The sequence below is a fragment of the Carlito syrichta genome, unplaced genomic scaffold (genome assembly GCF_000164805.1).
Source record: "Carlito syrichta isolate Samal-C Ts95f unplaced genomic scaffold, Tarsius_syrichta-2.0.1 Scaffold304598, whole genome shotgun sequence".
NCBI classification, from domain to species: domain Eukaryota; kingdom Metazoa; phylum Chordata; class Mammalia; order Primates; family Tarsiidae; genus Carlito; species Carlito syrichta.
Genome location: NW_007248694.1, coordinates 1,228,105 through 1,251,931, shown reverse-complemented (window position 1 = coordinate 1,251,931; position 23,827 = coordinate 1,228,105). Strand labels below are relative to the sequence as shown.

The following is a 23,827-nucleotide window of genomic DNA, read 5'->3' as shown; positions in this document are numbered from 1 at the left end:
AAAAAAAAAAAAAAAAAAAAAAGCCTTCCCAGAATAATTAGAGTCCTTCTAGCACCATAAGAACTTACTCAGAAGATTTATGTTAGGAAAGAATGTAGCCCCCATCTGTAGTGTCCATGTGTAACTCCGCTGCAACCTTGAGCTATATGTTAACCTGTATGTTACTAATATGTAAGCCTTATTGGGGGGACAAAAAAGCTAAAAATACAATAAATAAATATAAAATAAAAATAAAAAATAAAAATATAAAAGGCAATGCTCCCTGCACTCGGGGCTCAGCCTTTGGATGTGAATCCGTTGATCCTGTGTTGGCACGAATCAACATGACTTCCTGGCAAAGTAGCCTCGGTGTCCCATATCTCTTGATAAAATCCTGCCACAGTACCTGTAGTCTTACCTACTCAGGAAGCTTGCTTGTGCCCAGGAGTTTGAGGCTGCAGTGAGCCATGATCTTGCCATTGCACTCCAGCCTGGGTGACAAAGCAAGACCCTATCACTAAAAACAATAAAATAAAATAAAATAGCGCTGGGTACAGTGGCTCATGCCGGTAATCCCAGCACTTTGGGAGGTTGAGGTGAGAGGATGAGAGAATTGCCTGAGCCCAGGAATTTGAGATCAGCCTGGGCAACTTGGCGAGACCTTATCTCTACAACAAATCAAAAAATTAGCCAGGTGTGGTAGTGCACATCTATAGTTCCAGCTACATGAAAGGCTGAAGTGGAAGGATCACCTGAGCCCAGAGGATTGAGGCTGTGGTGAGTCATAATTGTGTCACTGCACTCCAGCCTGGGTGACAGAATGAGACCCTGACACAAAAAAATAAATAATAAAATAAGGTCATCATTCACTGAGTATCTATAATGTGTTAGGCATTTTCCACTCTAATATTAAGAGCTTCCTTCTGAGGCTAGATTCTTTTTTTTTTTTTTTTGAGTTGGAATCTCACTCTTTCACCCAGGTTGGAGTGTAGTGGCACACTCACGGGCACCGCAGACTTGACCTGCTGGGCTGAAGTGATTCTTCTGCCTCAGCCTTTCATGTAGCTGGAACTACACCACCACACCTGGCTAATTTTTTGATTTGTTGCAGAGATGAGGTCTCACCAAGTTTCCCAGGCTGATCTCAAACTCCTGGGCTCAGGCAATCCTCTCACCTAAACCTCCCAAAGTGATAGAATTACAGGCGTGAGCCTCTGCACCCAGCTGAGGCTAGATTCTTACTTTGTGAGACTCAGAGAGGTAAAGTCACTTGCCCAAGATATTCCCACCAGGAAGGGAATAGCCCAGATCTGCCTGACTCCAAAGTCCTTGTTTGTTACCCTGGACCCTCTGGCCCAATCATGCAGCCAGAGCTTGAGTTTCCCAGAACTTGTGGGTGGCTGAACCTCCACCTTGCTGCTGCCTGCTCTGCAGAGGTTGCCCGCTTGTGATCTGGGCAGAAATGTTGATTGCTGCCATGTGGCTATTCTGCCCCCAGTATCTGTCTTAGATGATGGGGCATAGGGTTTGAGGGGTCCTTGATTGTGTCATGTTTCTAGGCCTTGGCCAGCCCAGCCTGACAAGCCTTCTGCTGTCACACTGTTGGGTAGCCTGGTGCCCTGAATGGGGAGGGAGATACTCTGGCATCACCAGTCCTGGCATCTGCTCCTGGTTCCATCACTTTTCAGTTGTGTGACTTTAAACTGAGCCCAAACCTCTGTGAGCCTCAAAAGCCTCATTGGCACAATCTACAGGGCTGCTGTGGGATAAGTAAGGTCCTGGTTGTCAAATTCCAAGCAGTTTTTGGTACATAGTAGGGGAACTTTACTCCCCTTTTCTCCTGCCTAATGAACCGAGCACCAGTGGACAAAAGGGCATACATCTTTCATTTGATTTAGAATAATTTAATCTTTACATTTATAAAGTTTCTTACATGTATTTTTTTGAGACGGAATCTCACTCTATCACCCAGGCTGGAGTGCCGTGGCACAATCACAGCCACTGCAACCTAGACCTGCTGGGTTCAGGTGATCTTTCTGCCTCAGCCTTCCAAGTAGCCAGAACTTTAGGCACACGCCACATGATCAGCTAATTTTAAAATTTTTATTGTAGAGACAAGGGCTCACTGAGTTGCCCAGACTGTCTCAAATTCTTGGGCTCAGGCAATCCTCTCTCCTCTGCCTCCCAATGTGCTGGGGATTATAGCCATGAGCCACTGCGCCTGGCTTGTATGTCTTTTTATCTCACTGAATGCTCACAGCTTTCCCTCAAAGGAGACACTGGAATCAGACTGCCTGAGTCCAAATTCTGCTTCTTCATTTGGCTGAGTGACCTTGGACAAGTCACTTTCTTCTTTATGCACCTCAGTTTTCACATCTTTATTTATTATTAATTTTTTTTTGTAGAGATGGATCCTGCTATGTTACCCAGACTGGTCTCAAACTCCTGGCTTCAACTTATCCTCCCATCCCAGTCTCCAAAAACACTGGGATTACAAGTGTGAGCCACAGTGCCTGGCTGTTTATTTTTATTTTTAGAGACACAGTGTCACTCTGTCACCCAGGCTGGAGTGCAGTGGCACAAACATAGCTCACTGCAGCCTTGAACTCCTGGGCTCAAGCTATCCTCCCACCTTAACCTCATGAGTAGCTGAGATTAGAGGCATGAACCATTGCACCCAGTTCCAGTTTCCTCATCCCTAAAATGGTGACAAGAAGTCGGACACAGTGGCTCATGCCTATAATCCCAGCACTTTTGGAGGTGGAGGCAAGGCTATTGCTTGAACCCATGAGTTCGGGACCAGCCTGGGCAACATGGCGAGATCTCATCTCTACAATAAATCAAACAATTAGCTGAGTGTGGTGGTGTACGCCTGTAGTTCCAGCTACTCAGAAGGTTGAGGCAGAAGGATCACCTAAGCCTAGCAGGCTACGGTGACCGTGAGCATGCCACTGCACGCCAGCCTGGGCAACAGAGTGAGTCTCTGACTCAAATACAATACAATACAAAGTGGCCGGGTGTGGTGGTTCAAGCCTGTAATCCCATCACTTTGGGAGGCCAAGGTGAGGGGATTGCCTGAGCCCATGGGTTCGAGAACAGCCTAGACATTGGTGAGACCTCATGTCCACATTAAATAAAAAAATTAGCCAGGTTTGGTAGCATGCTCCTGTAGTTATGGCTATTTGGAAGGCTGAGGAGGAAATATTGCCTGAGCCCAGCAGGTTGACACTGGGGTGGCCGTGAGTGTGCCACTGCACTCCAGCCTGGGTAATGAAGTGAGACTCCAACTCAAAAACATAAAATAAGTGACAAGAATGTTCAGAAGTGGATATAGGTTTTATGGAGTTGAAGCTTACACAATTAGAAGGGCCCTCCTTAAGAATAGACGGGGTGCGGTGGTTCAGCCTGTAATCCCAGCACTTTAGGAGGTCGAGGCGAGAGGACTGCATGAGCCTGGGGGTTTGAGACCAGCCTGGGCTACTTGGCGAGACCTCATCTCTACAATAAATCACAAAAGCTAGCCAGGCGTGGTGGCATGCATCTATAGTTCCAGCTATTTGGAGGCTTGAGGCAGAAGGAGTGCCTAAGCCCAGCAGGTTGAGGCTGCGGTGGCCGTGTGTGTGTCACTGCACTCCAGACTGGGTAACAAAGAGTGAGATTCCAACTCAAAAATTAAAAAAGAAAAGAAAAGAATAGCCAGGCACGATGGCTCATACCTGTAATCCCAGCACTTTGGGAGGCAGAGGCCAGAGGATTGCTTGAGCCCAGGAGTTTGAGCCCAGCCTGGGCAACTCAGTGAGATCTCGTCTTTACAATTAAAAAAATTTTAAAAAAGGATGGGCTTGGTGGCTCAGCCTGTAATCCCAGCACTTTGGGAGACCGAGGCGAGTGGATTGCCTGAGCCCACGAGTTCGAGACCAGCCTGGGCAACTTGGTGAGACATCGTCTCTACAATAGATAAATAAATAAAAAATTAGTTGAGTGTGGTAGTGTGTGCCTGTAGTTCCAGCTACTTGGAAGACTGAAGTGGAAGGATCTCCAGAGCCCAGCAGGTCGACGCTGGGATGGCCGTGAGTATGCCACTGCACTCTAGCCTGGACTCCAACTCAAAAAAAAAAAGCCGGCAATAGACAGCAGATAGTCTTGCTGCTCTCCTGCCCAGTGTGCCCTCCACAGTGTATCCTCTCTTTATTAAATTTATCACTTAAAAAAGAAAAAGCCTGGCATGGTGGCATGCACCTGTAGTTTCAGCTACTTGGAAAGCTGAGGTGAAAGGATAGCCTGAGCCCAGCAGGACAAGGCTACAGTGGCCATGAGTGTGCCAGTGCAACAGAGTGAGACTCTGATTCAAAGGAAAAAAAAAAAAAGGAATAGAAAGCCCAGCTCAGTGGCTCACGCCTGCAATTCCAGTACTCTGGGAGGCAGAGGCAAGAGGATTGCCTGAGCCCATGGGTTCGAGACCAGCCTGGACAACATGATGAGACCTCATCTTTACAATAAACTAAAAAAATTAGCCGAGCATAGTGGTGCACACCTGTAGTTCCAGCTACTTGGGAGGCTGAGGTGGAAGGATAGCCTGAGCTCGGCAGGTCAAGGCTGTGGAGATGTGAGCATGCCACTACACTCCAGCCTGGGCAACAGAGTGAGACTTCAACTCAAAAAAAAAAAAAAAAGAATAGAAAATCCAGGTATGAAACAGAATTTTTAGCATGAAAAAAACAAATTACTCCCGCGCCTTTGGGAGGCTGAGGTGAGTGGATTGCCTGAGCCCGTGAGTTCGAGACCCACCTGGGCAGCGAGACCTCATCTCTACAATAAATCAAAAAATCAGCTGGGCGTGGTAGTGCATGCCTGTAATTCCGGCTACTTGGAAGGCTGAGACGGAAGGATCGCTGGAGCCCAGCAGGTCGAGGCTGCGATGACTGGGAGCAGCCACTGCAGTCTAGTCTGGGCGACAGAGTGAGACTCCAACTCAAAAAAACCCCCCCAAAACCCAAATTACTACAGATTAAAATAAGTTGACAGAAAACACAAACATCACAAACCCAGGAGAATAATAAAATACTTTTACTGATCAATTGCCTGATAATATTTGCCTACATGGTTTAGCTGCACATTTTTTTCTTTCTTCTTCACAAGTCAATCAATGATTTATTTGTTTTTATTCTGAAACAATTACAAACACAGAAAAGTTGCAAGTACAGTCAAAGAATTGGTTTTTTTTTGCCCTGGAGTGCAGTGGCTGATCCTGGGTTCATGGTGGCCTCCACCCTCTGGGCTCACGTGATACCTCAGTCTCTGGGTAACTGGGACTACAGGTGGTCACCATGCTTGGCTAAATTTTTTATTTTTTTGTAGACGAGTTCTCACTGTGTTGCCCAGACTGGTCTCCAAGCTGGGCTCAAGCAATTATTCCACCTCTGCCTCTCAAAGTGTTGGGACTACAGGCGTGAAACATCACTCCTGGTCACATTCTTTGTTTCTTTGTTTTAATTTTGAACCATTTGAGAGTAAGTTATCAACTCAATATCCCATAACCCTGAAATACTTTAGTGTGTAATTACTGTAAATAAAGTCATTCTATATAACCACAATGTAACATTAAAATTAGGAAATTAGGCCGGGCATGGTGGCTCACATCTGTAATCCCAGCATTTTGGGAGGCTGAAGTGGGAGGATCAGCTTGAGCCCAGGAGTTCTAGATCAGCCTGGGCAAGATAATGAGATCTCATCTCTACAAAAAAAAATTAGCCAGGTGTGGTGGTGCACACTTATAGTTCCAGCTACTTGGGAGGCTGAGGCAGAGGGATTGCTTGATCCCAGGAGTTCAAGACTGCAGTGAGCCGTGAAGGTGCCACTGTAGCCTGGGTGACAGATCTGACTTAAAATTAAGAAATTAACAGTCAACATTTTGCCATCTAATATTAGAGCCCATTGAAGTTTCATCAAATGTGCTAGTGAAATTTGTTATAGTGAAAGGATTTGGTCTAAAATCTCACATTGTATTTGTTTGTCACATCTGTTTAGTCTCTGACAGTCTCAGGAAAATTCCTTTGTTTTTTTCTTGCTTTTCATGACCTAGACACTTTTGGAGTGTTGTAGTTATTTTGCAGCCTGGCTTTCCATTTGGGTTTGTCTGCGGCTTCCCTATGATTAGATTCCGCTTTTGCTTCTTTACCAGGAACATCACAGAGGTTCACTCTGGTCACTTGATTAAGGTGGTGTCTAATTAAGACTTCTTCATGGTAGTTTCTTCTTTCGCCTTTGAAATAAACCAGTGTTTTGTGAAGAGATATTTCAAAACTATGTAGATATTCCTTCATACATATTCCTTTTTTTTTTTAGAGTCAAGAGTCTCACTCTGTCACCCAGGCTGGAGTGCTGTGGCACACTCACAGCTCCAAAGCCTCGACCTGCTGAGTTCAGGTGATCCTTGTGCCTCAGCCTTCCAAGTAGCTGGAACTATGGGCATGTGCCACCATGCCTGGCTAATTTATTTCTGTATTTATTGTAGAGATGAGGTCTCACCAAGTTGCCTAGGCTGGTCTCGAATCCATGGGCTCAGACAATTCTCTCACCTTGACCTCCCAAAGTGCTGGGATTATAGGCATGAGCCACTGTGTCCAGCCCCTTCTTATATTTTATTTTACTTATTTATTTTTATTTTTATTTTTTTTGAGTTGGAGTCTCACTCTGTCGCCCAGACTGGAGTGCAGTGGCCGCTCCCGGCCACCGCAGCCTCGACCTGCTGGGCTCCGGCGATCCTTCCGCCTCAGCCTTCCAAGTAGCTGAACTACAGGCGCGCACTACCATGTCCGGCTAATTTTTTGATTTATTGTAGAGATGAGGTCTCACCAAGTTGCCTAGGCTGGTCTCGAATCCATGGGCTCAGACAATTCTCTCACCTTGACCTCCCAAAGTGCTGGGATTATAGGCATGAGCCACTGTGTCCAGCCCCTTCTTATATTTTATTTTACTTATTTATTTTTATTTTTATTTTTTTTGAGTTGGAGTCTCACTCTGTCGCCCAGACTGGAGTGCAGTGGCCGCTCCCGGCCACCGCAGCCTCGACCTGCTGGGCTCCGGCGATCCTTCCGCCTCAGCCTTCCAAGTAGCTGAACTACAGGCGCGCACTACCATGTCCGGCTAATTTTTTGATTTATTGTAGAGATGAGGTCTCACCAAGTTGCCTAGGCTGGTCTCGAATCCATGGGCTCAGACAATTCTCTCACCTTGACCTCCCAAAGTGCTGGGATTATAGGCATGAGCCACTGTGTCCAGCCCCTTCTTATATTTTATTTTACTTATTTATTTTTATTTTTATTTTTTTTGAGTTGGAGTCTCACTCTGTCGCCCAGACTGGAGTGCAGTGGCCGCTCCCGGCCACCGCAGCCTCGACCTGCTGGGCTCCGGCGATCCTTCCGCCTCAGCCTTCCAAGTAGCTGAACTACAGGCGCGCACTACCATGTCCGGCTAATTTTTTGATTTATTGTAGAGATGAGGTCTCACCAAGTTGCCTAGGCTGGTCTCGAATCCATGGGCTCAGACAATTCTCTCACCTTGACCTCCCAAAGTGCTGGGATTATAGGCATGAGCCACTGTGTCCAGCCCCTTCTTATATTTTATTTTACTTATTTATTTTTATTTTTATTTTTTTTGAGTTGGAGTCTCACTCTGTCGCCCAGACTGGAGTGCAGTGGCCGCTCCCGGCCACCGCAGCCTCGACCTGCTGGGCTCCGGCGATCCTTCCGCCTCAGCCTTCCAAGTAGCTGAACTACAGGCGCGCACTACCATGTCCGGCTAATTTTTTGATTTATTGTAGAGATGAGGTCTCACCAAGTTGCCTAGGCTGGTCTCGAATCCATGGGCTCAGACAATTCTCTCACCTTGACCTCCCAAAGTGCTGGGATTATAGGCATGAGCCACTGTGTCCAGCCCCTTCTTATATTTTATTTTACTTATTTATTTTTATTTTTATTTTTTTTGAGTTGGAGTCTCACTCTGTCGCCCAGACTGGAGTGCAGTGGCCGCTCCCGGCCACCGCAGCCTCGACCTGCTGGGCTCCGGCGATCCTTCCGCCTCAGCCTTCCAAGTAGCTGAACTACAGGCGCGCACTACCACGCCCGGCTAATTTTTTGATTTATTGTAGAAATGAGGTCTCGCCAAGTTGCCTAGGCGGGTCTCGAACCCATGGGCTCAGGCAATCCACTCACCTCAGCCTTCAAGGTGTGGGATTACAGGCTGAGCCACTGAACCCGACTCTTTCTTATATTTTAAATGTTTGTCTTTATTTATTTACCTAGGTATGAACTCATGGCTCCTATTTTACTCAGTAGCATGTAATCTATTACTATTATTATTATTATTAATTTTGATCCTCAGATTGTCATAGACTTGGCCAATGGGAGCCCCCTCAAGCTGGAATCTATATCCTTTTGACATGCTCCCATAATTCTTTCAACACTCCTTTGTTTTCTGGTATAATAAGCTATCACTACTTTTAGTACTGCTTATAGGTCTGTAGTAGGAATTTTGAAAAATTCTACTTTGTGTAATTCCTATCAACAAAGAGAATTATGTATAGAACCCCTATAATTATAGGAGGAGAGCCCTCTGCTGGGCTGGGAGCTAGGTCCCTGGGTTTTAAGTCTTGAGGTTTGCAATGTGGGAAACTGTGGTTTCTGAGTACTGCATGTGGCCTGAAGGCCAGAGTGTCATTCCTGTAGTCCCTGGAGGGTGAGGAAGGTCATGGTTGGCATTGCTACAGTCTAAAACCTGATGGTGAGCAATTTGCTCAGAGAGGTGGAAAACTTCTGTGAGAGTGATGGTCCACCAGCTGCCCTCTGCCCAGGCCCTGCCCTCAGTCTGAAGGAGGCGACAGCCTTGCCCACGGAGTCCTTAGTTTTTTTTGTTGTTGTTTTGATTTTTGAGTCTGAGTCTCACTCTGTTGCCCAGGCTGGAATGCAGTGACGCATTCACAGCCACCGCAGCCTTGACCTGCTGGGCACAGGTGATACTTCTACCTTAGCCTTCCAAGTAGCTGGAACTACAGGCACATGCCACCATGGCTGGCTTTTTTGTTTGTTTGTTTTTGTAGAGATGAGGTCTCACTAAGTTTCCTAGGCTGGTCTCAAACCCCTGGGCTCAGGCAGTCCTCTTGCCTTTGCTTCCCAAAGTGCTTGGATTACAGGTGTGAACTACCACACCTGAACAGGAGCTCTTAGTTTGATGGTTAAGGTACAAGTCAACCCTCAGGAGTCTCTAAAGGAGAAGTCTCCATCTAAAGGGAGGAACACACATTTCTAATTGTTACAGTCACCTAAAGGAAACAAAGTGTTTCCAGAAAGAAGTGGCCAAATGTGTCAAATGCAGCTGAGAAGTTAACATAATAGTGGTCCATTGGCTTTGGCAATATGTAGCACTGTAACACTATCAGAGTTTTTTAAGAATAGACTAATTAGAGTAAACTGAAGAAAGATGAGAGAGTGGAAAAACAAGCATAGCAATCTTTTCAAGTTTTGTTGTGAATGAGAGCTGAGAATTGGGGCAGTAGCAGAAGAAAGTAGGGTCATGGAATAATAATTAAAAAAAAGACATTAAAGTATGTTTGAGCCAGGTGTAGTGGCTCATGTCTGTAGTCCCAGTTACATGGGAGGCTAAGGTGGAAAGATTGCTTCAGCCCAGTAGTTCAAGGCTGCAGTGAGCTATGATTGTGCCACTGCACTCTAGCCTGGGTGAGACCCTGTCTCTTAAAAAAAAAAAAAAAAAGTATGTAGCATGTTTATCAGTTGAAGGGAATGATCCAGAAGAAAGAAATTTGCAAGGCAGGAACTTGAAAAAGGGATAGTTACAGAGATAGAATTATTGAAAAGACTAAGATGACGAGATACATTGCACAAATGGAGGGGTTAGTTTGGGTGGTTAGGACCTGTCCTTTACATTAACAGGAGTGAAAACTAATTACAGCACCTGTTAAATAACTTTTCTTGACCCAGTGCAAAATAGGCCTCTTTATTCAAAAATTTTTAAGAATTTCAAGACTGTGACAGAAGAGCATTAACCAAGCGTGGAGCCCTTCTAAGCCTGGGGATCTGTGCAACTATATAGTTTGTATGCTCATGAAGCCGGCCCTCGTTGAGGAGGTGATGAGATCGAAAAAGGGGCAGGATGTCTTTTGGGCGAGTCCATTCTTTCTGGGCCTCCACTGACTCACGAGAGGCTAAGAAGAGATGACTACGAGCACTTTCAGCTCCGCTGTTCTACAAGCGGGGAGGTCACTGGTAGGAGGGAGAAGCAAAGCTTGCCCTTTTTTAAACTTCCAATTCTGCCAGATTTGAGCCCAGGGCATTCTGGAAGGCTCGAAAGCATCGGGTGACCATAGCAACTCACGACAAACTCCGTGCTCCCGCACCCTCGGCTCCACCCACCGCTTCACCTACGAGCTCGTTGATTGACTCAGCCAATACACCAATGGTCGACGAAGCGGGCTGCTTGCCGCACGGTCAATGGCCGCGGGCGGGGAGGGAGGCAGGACGAGCCGGGGAGAGGGCGGACCTAGGCGACCCGGCGCTGGCGTGTTTCCGGCTCCGGTGCGGAAGGCCGACGACTTGGAGCCGTTGGGCCCGACGCGTCCCGAAGGAGCAAGGAGGTCTTTAAACTCAAGTGCAGAGCTCGGATCGTGGATCGAGGCCGGCGCAATGGGCGGGGAGCAGGAGGAGGAGCGGTTTGACGGCATGTTGCTGGCCATGGCGCAGCAGCACGAGGGCGGCGTGCAGGAGGTAACGGCCCGCGCGGCTTCGCCCATTCGGCGGCCCTAGCCGCACTCCTGCCCTTCTTTGCCTTCGAGGACCGAGGTCCGCCTCTGGGCCTCGCGGGCTTTTGGGATCCCCTCACATTTTCACCGTACCCCAACTTCCGGTCCGACCCCCCGCCAGCAGGTCTCACCCATCTGGTATCAACCCCAGGTCTCCAGTCCCTTCAGTAGTTCCTGTATTAGCAGTTCTGGCGTCCCTGAACCCACCCCTTGAATTCCCTCAGAGTTTAGGATCCTCCTTTGGTCTCACACATGCTTTTTTACCCTTTGATGGCCGCTGGCGAGGAACATCCCTTAGGAAGAACCATCACAAACATTGTGATTTGCATTTACCACGACTTGGAGCAAGCCTACGAGTGTATGCGATGGGGGCGCGGGGTAATGTTAGCACGTGGTCCTTTTAGGCCTTGAATAGGGAAATGGGAGGCTGTATACACAGTTGGTTTCCACCGCCTGCCTACTTGGGATCTAACATTTCTCTAAGCCTCTGTTTCTTTGTCTGTGATTTCTCAGTAATCTGGTATGTGTTGTCGTTGAGTGATTAATGTGTGCCAGACATTCATGCGACTGGATCCTGGGAGTACAGAAACCTGTCTTTGCCCCGATGGAGCTTACATAGAGCATTTCTTCTTTTTTTTTTTTTGAGTTGAATAATAGGAGTCTCACTCCGACACTCAGGCTGGAGTGCAGTGGCACACTCAGAGCCACCCCAGCATCAACCTGCTGGGTTCTGGCGATCCTTCCCCCTCAGCCTTCCAAGTAGCTGGAACTACAGGCGCACTACCACACCTGGCTATTTTTTAATTTATTGTAGAGACGAGGTCTCGCCAAGTTGCCTGGGCCGGTGTCTAACCCATGGGCTCAGGCAATCCACTCGCCTCGGCCTCCCTTTTAAAGTGCTGGGATTACAGGCTGAGCCACCAAGCGCGGCCACAAAGGGCATTTTAAAAGCATAATACATACAGAATGGCCAGATACATAGTATGTAAATAATAAGGACCAACTAGCATAGATTCTGGAGTTGGTTTTTGAAACAGAAACGGAGAATTAGAGGTAGAAAAGCCTATAAAGATCTGCACAGAACTCTAATTCCATAAAGCACCTTGAGGGGCCAGAGAGTGTCAGGGATTTGTTTTCAAGATCATCCAACAGGACCAGAACCCTTAGGCCAGTGTGTGCTTTCCACAGTCCATTGCTGATTCTGTGCCTCCTGGAGACAGGTTTTATTTTTTATTTTCTGTTGCTCAGGCCGGAGTGCAGTGGCATGCTCATGGCCACCACAGCCTCAACCTGCTGGGCTCAGGTGATCCTTCTGCCTCAGCCATCCAAGTAGCTAGACCCACAGGTGCATGCCAGCATACCTGGTTTTTTTTTTTTTTTTAATTGTAGAGACAAGGTCTCACCAAGTTGTCCAGGCTGGTCTCAAACCCCTGAGCTCAGGCACTCCTCTTGCCTCCTTCTCCCAAAGTGCTGGGATTACAGGCATGAGCCACTGGAAGTAGGTTTTTAGTGAACTTTCTTTTCCTATTCTTTTACTGAGGTGCCCATGGGACCAAGGATTTCTAAGCCCTTTGAGAGAGGGAGAGTATTTATTTTCGTTTCTTTTTTTTTTTTTGAGACAGAATCTCACACTATTACCCAGGTTGGAGTGCAATGGCAAGATTAGGGCTTACTGTAGCCTCGACCTCCTTAGTTCAAGTAATCCTCCTACCTTAGCCTCCCCAGGTACATACCACCATGCCCAGCTAATTTCTAAATTTTTTTGTAGAAATGGAGTCTCTGTGTTGCCCAGGCTGGTTTTGTATGCCTGGCTTCAAGTGATCCTCCCACCTTGGCCTCCCAAAGTGCTGGAGTTACAAGTATGAGCCACGTGTCTGGCCAGGGAAGGGTGTTTGTCATTTGCAAGTGTGAAGAGGCTTCATGTCCCCATTTCCCTAAATGTTGACACAAAACTGGATTTGGGAGTGAGTTCCATTTTTTTTTTTCTTTTTTTGACTTGGGGTCTCTGTCATCCAGGCCGTAGTGCAGTATCACAGTCGTGGCTTACTGCAGCCTCAACCTTCTGGGCTCAGGCAATACATCCACCTCAACCTCCCGAGTAGCTGGGACTACAGGCATGCGCTACCATGCCTGGCTAATTTTTTTGGTTTTTTTTGTAGAAACAAGGTCTTGATATGTTGCCCAGACTGGTCTCGAACTCCTGGGCTCAAGCAGTCCTCCTCCTGCCTCAGCCTCCCAAAGTGCTGAGATTACAGGTTTAAGCCACTGCACTCAGCCGTAAGGCCATTTTTGAGTTAATTGAAAAAGCATCTAGAAAAAGGAATTGAAACCATTGAGATAAATTCGGTCATTAATTTGGAACCACTTACTTGGACAAATAAAGGGCTTGTGTGTACTAAAGTTGCCACTAAATTGTTTCATTCAGCAAGAGTTTTACTGAGCATGTAAGGTATACTTAGCCATCTCTAGTGCTTGGCATTGCAGATGTAGACAGAATAAGCACGTTTCATGGTTCCTGCTTGTGAGGGATTTACCCTTTGCCAGTGGATTTCTTGTTCCATACTTCACCTTCATTACTTCATTTAATCCTCACAAGCTCCTTAGATATAGGTCCTACAGCTTATTCCTGTTTAAGAGTTAAGATTCGCGACCCACCTGGGCAACTTGGCAAGACCTCATCTCTAGAATAAATCAAAAAATTAGCCAGGCGTGGTAGCGCGCGCCTGTAGTTCCAGGTACTTGGAAGGCTGAGGCGAAAGGATCTCCGGAACCCAGCAGGTCGAGGCTGCGGTGGGCGGGAGTGGCCACCGCACTCCAGTCTGGGTGACAGAGTGAAACTCCAACTCAAAAAGAAAAAAAGAGTTAAGAAACATCCCCAAAGTTAAAAGCTAATATATATTAGTCTGATACTCAAACCCATAGGCTTACCCACTTGTCTACATTGGTACTACAGCCAGGATTAGTACATATTAACCTTGTTTTGAAGTTGTGTCATTTGCTCCCCTCCCTCCGGCTTAACCGTAGTGACTTATCTAGTGTTTTAATGGACTTTTTACTTTTTTGGGAGGAAAGCTGGGCCCAGGCATTTCATGCCCTGCATGCAGAGGAGCATGCATATGCTTAGGCTGCTTCTAGCACCACAAGGAAAGTGAATTGTGCACACACACATAAGAAATCTGCCTTCCAGTGATCTAGACAAGGTTATGGTAGGCTTCATGGCACAAGTGACAAAGGGGACCTGTTAAGGAGGGTGTCTCCTTGGTTGGAAGGAGGTGAAATAGTGAAGGCCCAAGTTTCCTCCTAGACAAAGGAAGTTGTCTTCTGTGCAGTTGAGGGGCTCCCAGTGTGGCAGCTCCACAGCTTTCATCTTCTCCCTCTGTTTTTCAGCTTGTGAATACCTTCTTCAGCTTCCTTCGACGCAAAACAGACTTTTTCATCGGAGGAGAAGAGGGGATGGCAGAGAAGGTGAGTGTTGGAGACTGCTTTCCCTTGGGCAGCTCTATCTCTTCAGAAAAAAAGCTCATCTGACCTTCCCTTGGCATAATAGTAACTTTAAGCTGGAGTGAAGTGCCAAACAATGGAAGCAGGCTGTTGTTTCTTGACAGCGGGCTCTACTCCTTGCTAAGTGCATTATCCACCTCGTTTTCCATGATCCTAGCAGTTCTACAAGAGGGACAGGTGTTAACTATTCCTGTTTTACACATGTGGAAATTGGTTCAGAGATGTTTTGCACCTTGTCGAAAGTCTTCAGTTGAGTTGCGGGAGAACCAGGTTGAAACCAGAGGCTGCCTGCTTTCTGCCCTAACACCGTGCCTCTCAGTTTCTTTTCCAATGAGGAGATTTTAACTAATTACCTAGCTGAGAGATGAGAATGGGCAAATGTTAGAAATTGAGGCTTAGAAGACAGACGTTCAGAGCCTGCCAATCCGTGTCTTCCCAGATGCTATGACCCAAAGTTCAAGAATTTGGGAATTGTGTTTTGCAGTACTTACGCTAAGATTTTTTTTTTTTTTTTTTTTTTTGAGTTGGAGTCTCACTTTTTGGCCCAGGCTGGAGTGCAGTGGCATGCATGCTCAAGGCCACCCCTGCGTTGACCTTCTGGGCTGTGATGATCCTTCTGCCTCAGCCTTCTGAGTAGCCAGAACTACAGATGCGTGCTGCCATGCCCGGCTGTTTTTTATTTTATTGTAGAGACGAGGTCTCGCCAAGTTGCCCAGGCTGGGCTTGAACCCGCGGGCTCAGGTAATCCACTCACCTCGGCCTGTCAAAGTGCTGGGATTACAGGCTGAGCCACCGAGCCCAGCCTTTTATTTATTTATTTTTTTTGAGTCAAATTTTCGCTCTGTCACCCAGGCTGGAGTGCAGTAGCATGCTCACAGCCACCGCAGCCTCTACCTGCTGGACTCAGTTGATCTTTCCACCTCAGCCTTCCAAGTAACTGTAACTACAGTCATGAGCCACCATTTCCAGCTAATTTTTTAAATTTGTTGTAGACGTGAGGTCTGGCCAAGTTCCCCAGGTTGGTCTTGAACCCCTGTACTCGGCAGTTCTATCTCCTCTGCCTCCCAAGGTGCTAAGATTATAGGTGTGAGCCACCGTGCCTGGCATATTCTAAGATCTTGGAACTTCCTTTTGATCCTTAGGTTGCAGTTACATTTTTGAAGATTAGTAAATCATGAAGATGGTACTTCACTGAACTATTGTCTTTTTTATTTCTTATTTTTAAATTTTTGTTGTTTAGAGACAGTCTTGCTCTGTTGGCCAGACTGGAGGTCTGGTGACTCAGTCATAGCTCACTGTAGCCTCCAACTCCTTGGCTCAAGTGATCCTCCTGCCTCAACTTCCTGAATAGCTGGGGTTACAGGTGTGAGCCACCATACCTGTCTAAATTTTTAAAATTTTTTTGGAGAGATGGGGATCTGACAATGTTGCCTAGGCTGGTCTCAAATGCCTATGCTCAAGCAATTCTGCCTTGGCTTCCCAAGTGCTGGGATTATATTGTGGGCCACCGCATGGACTGAGCTATTATCTTTTTTTTTTTTTTTTTTTTTTACAAGAACACAAATCCACTTTTATTTATTTACTTTCCATTAGTTTAAATCATTGAGGGGTACAGCATTACACAGATTCTGTGTCCAATGGCCTTAGCAGGAAGTTTGCTTCGGAAACCATGCTACTGTTTACCATGGGCCCAAGTTACCTTTCCCCAGATTACTTTGGTTTGCCACCAGGAGTCACTGTGTTGTTCTTTGCTTTATATACATAAGCACATCTTTTACCCAAATAGAATTCAGTTTCATCTCGAGCATAAACACCTTCAATTTTGAGAAGAGCTGTGTGCTCCCTTTGGATCCAGAGACCTCGCTTATAGCCAGCAAAAATGGCTTTGGACCACAGCCTTCCAGACATATTTGCCTCTTAGAAGAAGATGGCGGAAAGAAAAAGGCCTGAGCTGTTATCTTTATAATCTTAATATTTGTTTTCACTTAAACTAACAGACATAGTAACAAGAAGGAATCTTTTGCAAAGTACTTCCTGTGGCTTCAGGATTCTAGAAAGCTGGTATGCTCTGTAATTGTCTTGAGGATCTAAGGACACTGTCACAGACACATTGCCTAGGAGTAGGAGTCCCAGTTCTTGGTCTTGCTGTGTGACCTGGTCAAGTTCTCATGAATTCTCTGGTTTTTCAGTCTCCTCATAAAATGGGAGAATATGGACCCCTCGTGGCTCAAATATTCTTTCTGTATTAACACTAGCTCCTCTAGTTTTTCTGTGAGTTAGACTACCTTAAAATATCAGCAGTTGTCATTCATTTATTCAATGAACATATATCGAACACTTAACACTTTGCTTGTGTGCTTGTGTTAGGTCCTATGCCAAACCATGGGATTATAGAGGTGAATACAGACTTGGTCTTTTTTTTTTTTGAATTGGAGTCTTACTCTGTCACCCAGACTGGAGTGCAGTGGCATACTCCTGGCCACCGCAGCCTTGACCTGCTGGGCTCCAGCAATCCTTCCGCCCCAGCCTTCCAAGTAGCTGGAACTACAGGTGTGCACTACCATGCCTGGCTAGTTTTTGATTTATTGTAGAGGTCTCACCAAGTTGCCTTGGGGGCTCTCGAACCCGCAGGCTCAGACAATCCATTTGCCTCGGCCTCCCAAAGTGCTGGGATTACAGGCTGAGCCACTGAGCCCGGCCTGTTTTTTTTTTTGTGTGTGTGAATGTGTGTGAGTCGGAGTCTTACTCTGTCGCCCAGGCTGGAGTGCAGTGGCATGCTCATGGCCACCGCAGTCTCAACCTAACTGGGCTCAGGCGATCCTTCCACCTCAGCCTTCCAAGTAGCTGGAACTAAAGTCATACACCATCATGCCCAGCTAATTTTCTTGATTTATTGTAGAGGTGAGGTCTCACCAAGTTGCCCAGGCTGGTGTTAAACTTCTGGGCTCAGGCAGTCCTCTCATCTCAGCCTCCCAAAGCGCTGGGATTATAGGCGTGAGCTACCGCACCCTGCCTGGTCTTTGTTTTCATGGGTCATATAGTAGAGCCAAAGGGTGGGGGGCAGAAGCCCTGCGAACAAGGGCTAACCTAGATTGGGGGTTCAGGAAGTGATGCTTGCAAATGAAGAATGAATAGCTGGAAAAAGGGAGGGAGATGAACTCTTAATAACATCATGTGATATCTCAGTAACATCATTCAGAGGGTGATAGCTACCATGTCCCTTCATAGCCCCTGTCTTGCTCCTGGGCTCTTTGTTCCTTTATAACCAGCTAACCAGCTCTTTCCCAGGAGGCTGATTAGACTTTCAGGCAGTCAGAAACTTATCCAGCCTTCTTACTTGGTCTTCTGTTGTAACACAGTAAACTCTTGTATGTAGCACCTACTGTGTGCAGAGCCAGCAAATGCATCATTTCCAAGTACGGTGGGTAAGAGCATGGACTCTGCACTTAGGGGGCCATGGGCTTGAGTGTTGATCTTTCCTTCTACTCCCATCCCCTTTACTTTGTAGCTGTGTGGCCTTAGATGAATCACTAAGTCTCTGAGTCTAATTTTTCTTACCTGTAAGAAGGTGTAATTTCTACGTCACAGGATTGTTGTGAGGATAAAAAAAGGTAAAAGTACCAACCTTGGTAATATGTGAGAACAACAAAAAAATTAGCAGGATGTTGTGGTGCATGCCTGTAGTCCCAGATACTTGGGAGGTGGAGGTGGGAGAATCCCTTAGTCCAGGAGTTGAGGGCTGTGGTGAGCTGTGATTGTACCACTGCTCTCCAGCCCGGCTGTGAGTATGCCACTGTACTCCAGCTTGGGTGACGGGATGAGACTCCAATTCAAAAAAAAAAAAAAAAAAGGTAAAAGTGTACCCCTTTTTAGAACCACTTGGGGCTAGATATGTTTTGGGATTTAGAATTCTTTGGATTTTAGGAAGGCAATCAGTGCATATACTGTATATTACATACGGAATCCCAATCCAAGGGTCAGGAGCAGCATCCTGTAATCAAACACATTAATGTTTCTACAGAGAAATATATATCAACATTTATATTTATATCAAATTTATATCAACATTTAAACCAAGTAGAGAAATGAAGGATATAAATACCTTCATGCCATATGCTTTAAAAAACTACAAAAACATTTTTAGTTTTAGCTTTTTTTTTTTTTTTGAGTTGAAATCTCACTCTGTCACCCAGGCTGGAGTGCATGGCATACTCTCAGCCACCCCAGCTTCTACTTGCTGGGCTCTGGTGATCCTGCCTCAGCCTTCCAAGTAGCCGGAACTACAGACATGCACTACCATGCCCTGCTAATTTTTGATTTTATTGTGGAGACAGGGTCTTGCCAAGTTGTCCAGGGTGGTATAAATGAGTATTTAATGTATCTAATGTATCAAATGTGATAATTTAGTTCATTAGGCAAATGACGATTTAATAAGTCATGCTGTTGTAACTGGATTTTTTTTAAAACAAAATTTATCATCTGTTGTACTCCAGAAAAATAAATTACAGGTAAAGAAAATCTTTCAGCCGGGCACTGTGGCTTATGTGTAATTCCTGCACTTTAGGAGGCAGAGGCTAGAGGATTGCCTGAGCCCAGGGGTTTGAGACCAGCCTGGACAATTTGGTGAGACCTAATCTCTATAATAAATTTTTAAAAAATTAGCTGGTTGTGGTGGCCCACACTTGTAGTTCCAGCTACTTGAAAGACTGAAGCAGAAAAATTGCTTGAGCCTAACAAGTTGAGGCTGTGGTGGCTGTGATTGTGCAACTGCACTTCAGCCTGGATGACAGAGTGAGACTCCTACTTAAAATTGTCTTACAAAAAACTAAAAATAGAACTACCATATGATCTAGTGGTCTCACTTGTGGATATATCCAAAATTGGAAGCAGGATTTATTTGCACACCCATGTTCCTAGCAGCATTATTCAGAATAGCCTAAAGGTGGAAGGAACCAAAGTCTCCATCAACAGATGAATGGATAAACAGAATGTGATATATATATATATACAGTGGAATATTATTCAGCCTTAAAAGGGAAGGAAATTCTATCCATTGCTACATGGATTTACATTTGAGGACATTGTATTAAGTGAAACTAGTTCCAAAAGGACACATATAGTTGGTATTCTGTATCTGTGGGTTCTGCATCCATGGATTCAATCAACCATGGCTTGAAAATGTGTGAGGAAGAATACTCCAGCCTGAGCGATATGAGACTCTGATCAATAAAAAATACAAATTAAGCCAGGTATAGTCGTGCATGCCTATAATTCTAGTAATTCCAACTACCTGGGAAGCTGAGGCAGGAGGATTACTTGAGCCCAGGGATTTTTTTTTTTTTTAAGTTGGGAGTCTCACTTTATTGCTCAGGCTGAAGTGCAGAGGCATGATCATGGCACACTGCAGCTTGGCTTCCTGGGCTCAGGTGATCCTTCTGCCTCAGCCTCCTCAGTAGCTGGGACTATAGGCATGCACTACCACCACACCCAGCTAATTTTTTTGATTTTTTTGTAGAGATAGGGTCTTGCTATGTTTGCCCAGGCTGATCTCAAACTCCTGGCCTTAAGTGATCCTTCCGCCTTGACCTCCCAAAGTGCTGGGATTATAGGCACGAGCCACTGTGCCTGGCCAAGCCAAGATTTTGAGGTCATCCTGGACAGTATAGTGAGACTGTTTCACAAAAAAAAAAATTAAAAAAAAAACTTTAACAATTGTTTATATAGAATTTACATTGTATCAGGTATAAGTAGTCTAGAGATTATTTAAAGTATACACAGAAAGATATGTGTAGATTATACGCAAATACAATGCCATTTTGTATAAGTGATTTGAGTATCTTTGGATTTTGGTTTTAGGAGGTGTTCTGGAACCAATCCCCTGTGGGTAATATGGGACTGCTGTACTGTATTATACTTACATATAACTGAAAACATATTTTTTTTTTTTGAGTTGGAGTCTCACTCTGTCACCCAGACTGGAGTGCATTGGCTGCTCCCGGCCACTGCAGCCTCGACCTGCTGAGCTCCAGCGATCCTTCCGCCTCAGCCTTCCAAATAGCCGGAATTACAGGCATGCACTACCACGCCCGGCTGATTTTTTGATTTATTGTAGAGAGATGAGGCCTCGCTGCCCAGGCGAATCCGCGGGCTCAGGCAATCCACTCACCTCAACCTCCCAAAGGCGCGGGATTACAGACTGAGCCACCGAGCCCGGCTGCATATTTTTAAATTAGTAAATATTTTGTGATTATCTAAAAGAAGCTGGGCATGGTGGCTCAAGCCTGTAATCCCAGCACTTTGGGAGGCTGAGGTGAGAGGATTGTCTGAGGCCAGGGGTTTGAGACCAGCCTGGGCAATTTGGTGAGACCTTGTCTCTAAAATAAATTTTAAAAACTAACCAGATGTGGTAGCACACACCGTAGTTCTAGCTACTTGGAAGGCTGAGGCGGAAGGATTGCCTGAGCCCAGCAGGTGGAGGGTTAGGGTTGCCATGAGCATGCCACTGCACTCTAGCCTGGGCAATATAATGAGGCTCTGAAAAAAAAAAAAAAAAAAAGAGCTATAAATGTTATCAAATTTTCCAAAAAGAAATAGTATTTATTTATTTATTATTTTTTTGAGTTGGAGTCTCACTCTGTCACCTAGACTGGAGTGCAGTGGCCGCTCCCAGCCACCACAGCCTCAACCTGCTGGGCTCCGGCGATCTTTCCACCTCAGCCCTCCAAGTAGCTGGAACTACAGGCGCGTGCTACCACGCCCGGCTCATTTTTTTGATTTATTGTAGAGATGAGGTCTCCCCAAGTTGCCCAGGCAGGTCTTGAACCCGTGGGCTCAGGCAATCCACTCACCTCAGCCTCCCAAAGGTGCGGGATTACAGGCTGAGCCACTGAGCCCGGTTTAGTAATTCTTTAAATAGTACCAAATATCTACTTATGTTTCCAATTTCCCTCAGTGCTTTTTCATTTTTTTTTTGTTTTGTTTTGTTGAGACAGGGTCTTACTCTGTTGCTCAGACTGGAGTAGAGTGGTGTGATCATAGCTCACTGCAACCTCATTCCGGGGCTCAAACTATCCTTTTGCTTCAGCCTCCTAAAGTGCTGGGATTATAGGCGTGAGCCAACACACTTGCTGCTTGTTTCTTTTTATTTTTAAAATGGTGGTAAAAAGCATCATTAAATTTACCATCTTAGGCCAGGCATGGTAGCTTATGTCTGTAATTCCATCACTTTGGGAGGCTGAGTTGGAAGGCATGAGACCAGGTGTTCGAGACCATCATGGGCAACATAACAAGATCCTGCCTCTACAAAAAATTTTAAAATAAATTAGCCAGAGGTGGTGGTGTGCACCTATAGTCTCAGCTACTTAGGAAGCTTGATCCCAGGAGGTTGAGGCTGCAGTAAGCCATGATTTTGTGTGCCAGTGTACTCCATCCTAGGTGACAGAGTGAAACCCTGTGTTAAAAAAAAATCTTAACCATTTTTATTTATTTTTTTAATTTATATTTTATTTTAAAGATGTGTGGTGCAATTCAGGATTAGGTATACAAGAGGACATAATACAGGTAAAGTTTGGGCCTCCCTTTGGTTCCCACTTTGCCTGGTTTGAAATCAGGTACCTTTATTGATGTTGTGTCTCCTCCTCCACCTCAGCAGTGTCCTGCTACTGCCAGTTTCTTTCTTATAGTATTATGTTTTTGTTTTCTTTTTGAGTTGGAGTCTCACTCTGTCGCCCAGACTGGAGTGCAGTGGCTGTTCCCGGCCACCGCAGCCTCAACCTGCTGGGCTCCGGCAATCCTTCCGCCTCAGCCTTCTGAGTAGCTGGAACTACAGGCGCGCGCTGCCACACCTGGCTCATTTTGATTTATTGTAGAGATGAGGTCTCGCCTGCCCAGGCGGGTCTCGAACCCACGGGCTCAGGCAATCCACTCACCTCAGCCTCCCAAAGGTGCGGGATTACAGGCTGAGCCACCGAGCTCGGCTTCTTATAGTATTATGATCGGTGTTCAGAGTTCGCTTATGAGTGAGAACTCTGTTCTTTGTTTCTGTGATAGTTCACTAAGTATTATAGACTCCAAAATCATTCAAGTTGCTGCAAAGTCCATATTTGTTGTTCTTTATGGCTGTGTAATATTCTATCTAAAAACATACCACTTTTTTTTAATCCAGTTCAGTTTTGATGGGTAGTACAGTTGGTTCCATGTTTTTGCTATTGTGAATAGTGCTGCAATAAACATGCATGTGCAGTTGTCTTTTTTTTTTGAAAGTAGGATTTATTGAGAGGACATAAAAGCTCCCAGAGCAGGAGGGGACCCGAGGGGGTTGCCCATGTGTGCAGATATCTTAATCATTTTTACTGATTTTTTTCATTCTTTTTTTTTTTTCTTGAGTTGGAGTCTTACTTTGTCACCCAGGCTGGAGTGCAGTGACACTCTCATGGCCACTGCAGCCTTGACCTGCTGGCTCAAGTGATCCTTCTACCTCAGTCTTCCAAGTAGCTGGAACTACAGGCAAGCGCCACCACACCTGGCTAATTTTTAAATTTTATTTATTTTAATTTTATTTATTTTTTTGAGTTGGAGTCTTACACTGTCACAGACTGGAGTGCAGTGGCATTCTCCCGGCCACCAAAACATCTATCTGCTGGGCTCTGGCGATCCTTCCACCTCAGCCTTCCAAGTAGCCAGAACTACAGGCGTGTGTACCACGCCTGGCTAATTTTTTTTATTTACTGTAGAGATGAGGAGATGAGGTCTCGCCAAGTTGCCCGGGCGGATTTTGAACCCGCAGGCTCAGGCAATCCACTCACCTCGGCCTCTCAAAGCGCTGGAATTACAGGCTGAGCCACTGAGCCCAGCCTAATTTTTTTATTTATTGTAGAGATGAGGTCTCGCCATGTTGCCTTTTCCAGGCTGGTCTCCAACCCATGGGCTCAGGTAATCCTCTCACCTTGGCCTCCCAAAGTGCTAGGATTATAGGCGTGAGCCACTGCGCCTAGCCTCTTAACCATTTTTAAATGTACCGTATTAAGTATACTCACATTGTTGCAAAACAGATCTGTAGACCTCTTTTTGTCTAGCAGAATTGAAACAATACTTATTAAACAATGCTCCTTTACCCTCCCCTCAGCCTCTGGAAATTACCATTCTGTGTTTTTTTGTCTGATTGACTACTCTCATAGAAATGTAATCATCCAATATTTATCTTTTTGTGACTGGCTTATTTTACTTAAGATAGTGTTCACAAAGGTTCATCCATGTTGGTGCATGTGACAGGACTTCCTTTTCTTTTAAAATTAAATAATATTCCATTGTATATAATTATCACAATTAAAAATATCTGTTCATCTGTTTATGGACATTGGGGATGCTTCTGTCTTTTGGCTGTTGTGCATAGTGCTGCTGTGAACATAGGTGCGCAAGTAAGTCTTTGAGATCCTCTTTAAATTCTTATGGGTATATACTCAGAAGTGGAATTGCTGGATCTTATGGTAGTTTTAGTTTTTTGAGGAATTTTTTTTTTTTTTTTTTTTTTTTTTT

General features: G+C 45.5%; 1 protein-coding gene and 1 pseudogene across 2 annotated transcripts in view; one reads left to right on the top strand and one right to left on the bottom strand.

Annotated features, from left to right (window-relative positions):
* Positions 1 to 10,527: 10,527 nt before the first annotated feature.
* Positions 10,528 to 23,827, top strand: part of NUDC (nuclear distribution C, dynein complex regulator) — a 25,476-nt gene continuing 12,176 nt past the window's right edge. For both annotated transcript variants that reach the window (XM_008060353.2, XM_021713534.1), the window contains exons 1-2: positions 10,528 to 10,757; positions 14,180 to 14,257. In XM_008060353.2, coding sequence (XP_008058544.1) covers positions 10,677 to 10,757; positions 14,180 to 14,257 — 159 coding nt within the window. In that variant the 5' untranslated portion in view covers positions 10,528 to 10,676. The remainder of the gene's footprint in view (positions 10,758 to 14,179; positions 14,258 to 23,827) is intronic.
* LOC110595823 lies at positions 15,833 to 16,201 on the bottom strand (annotated as a pseudogene).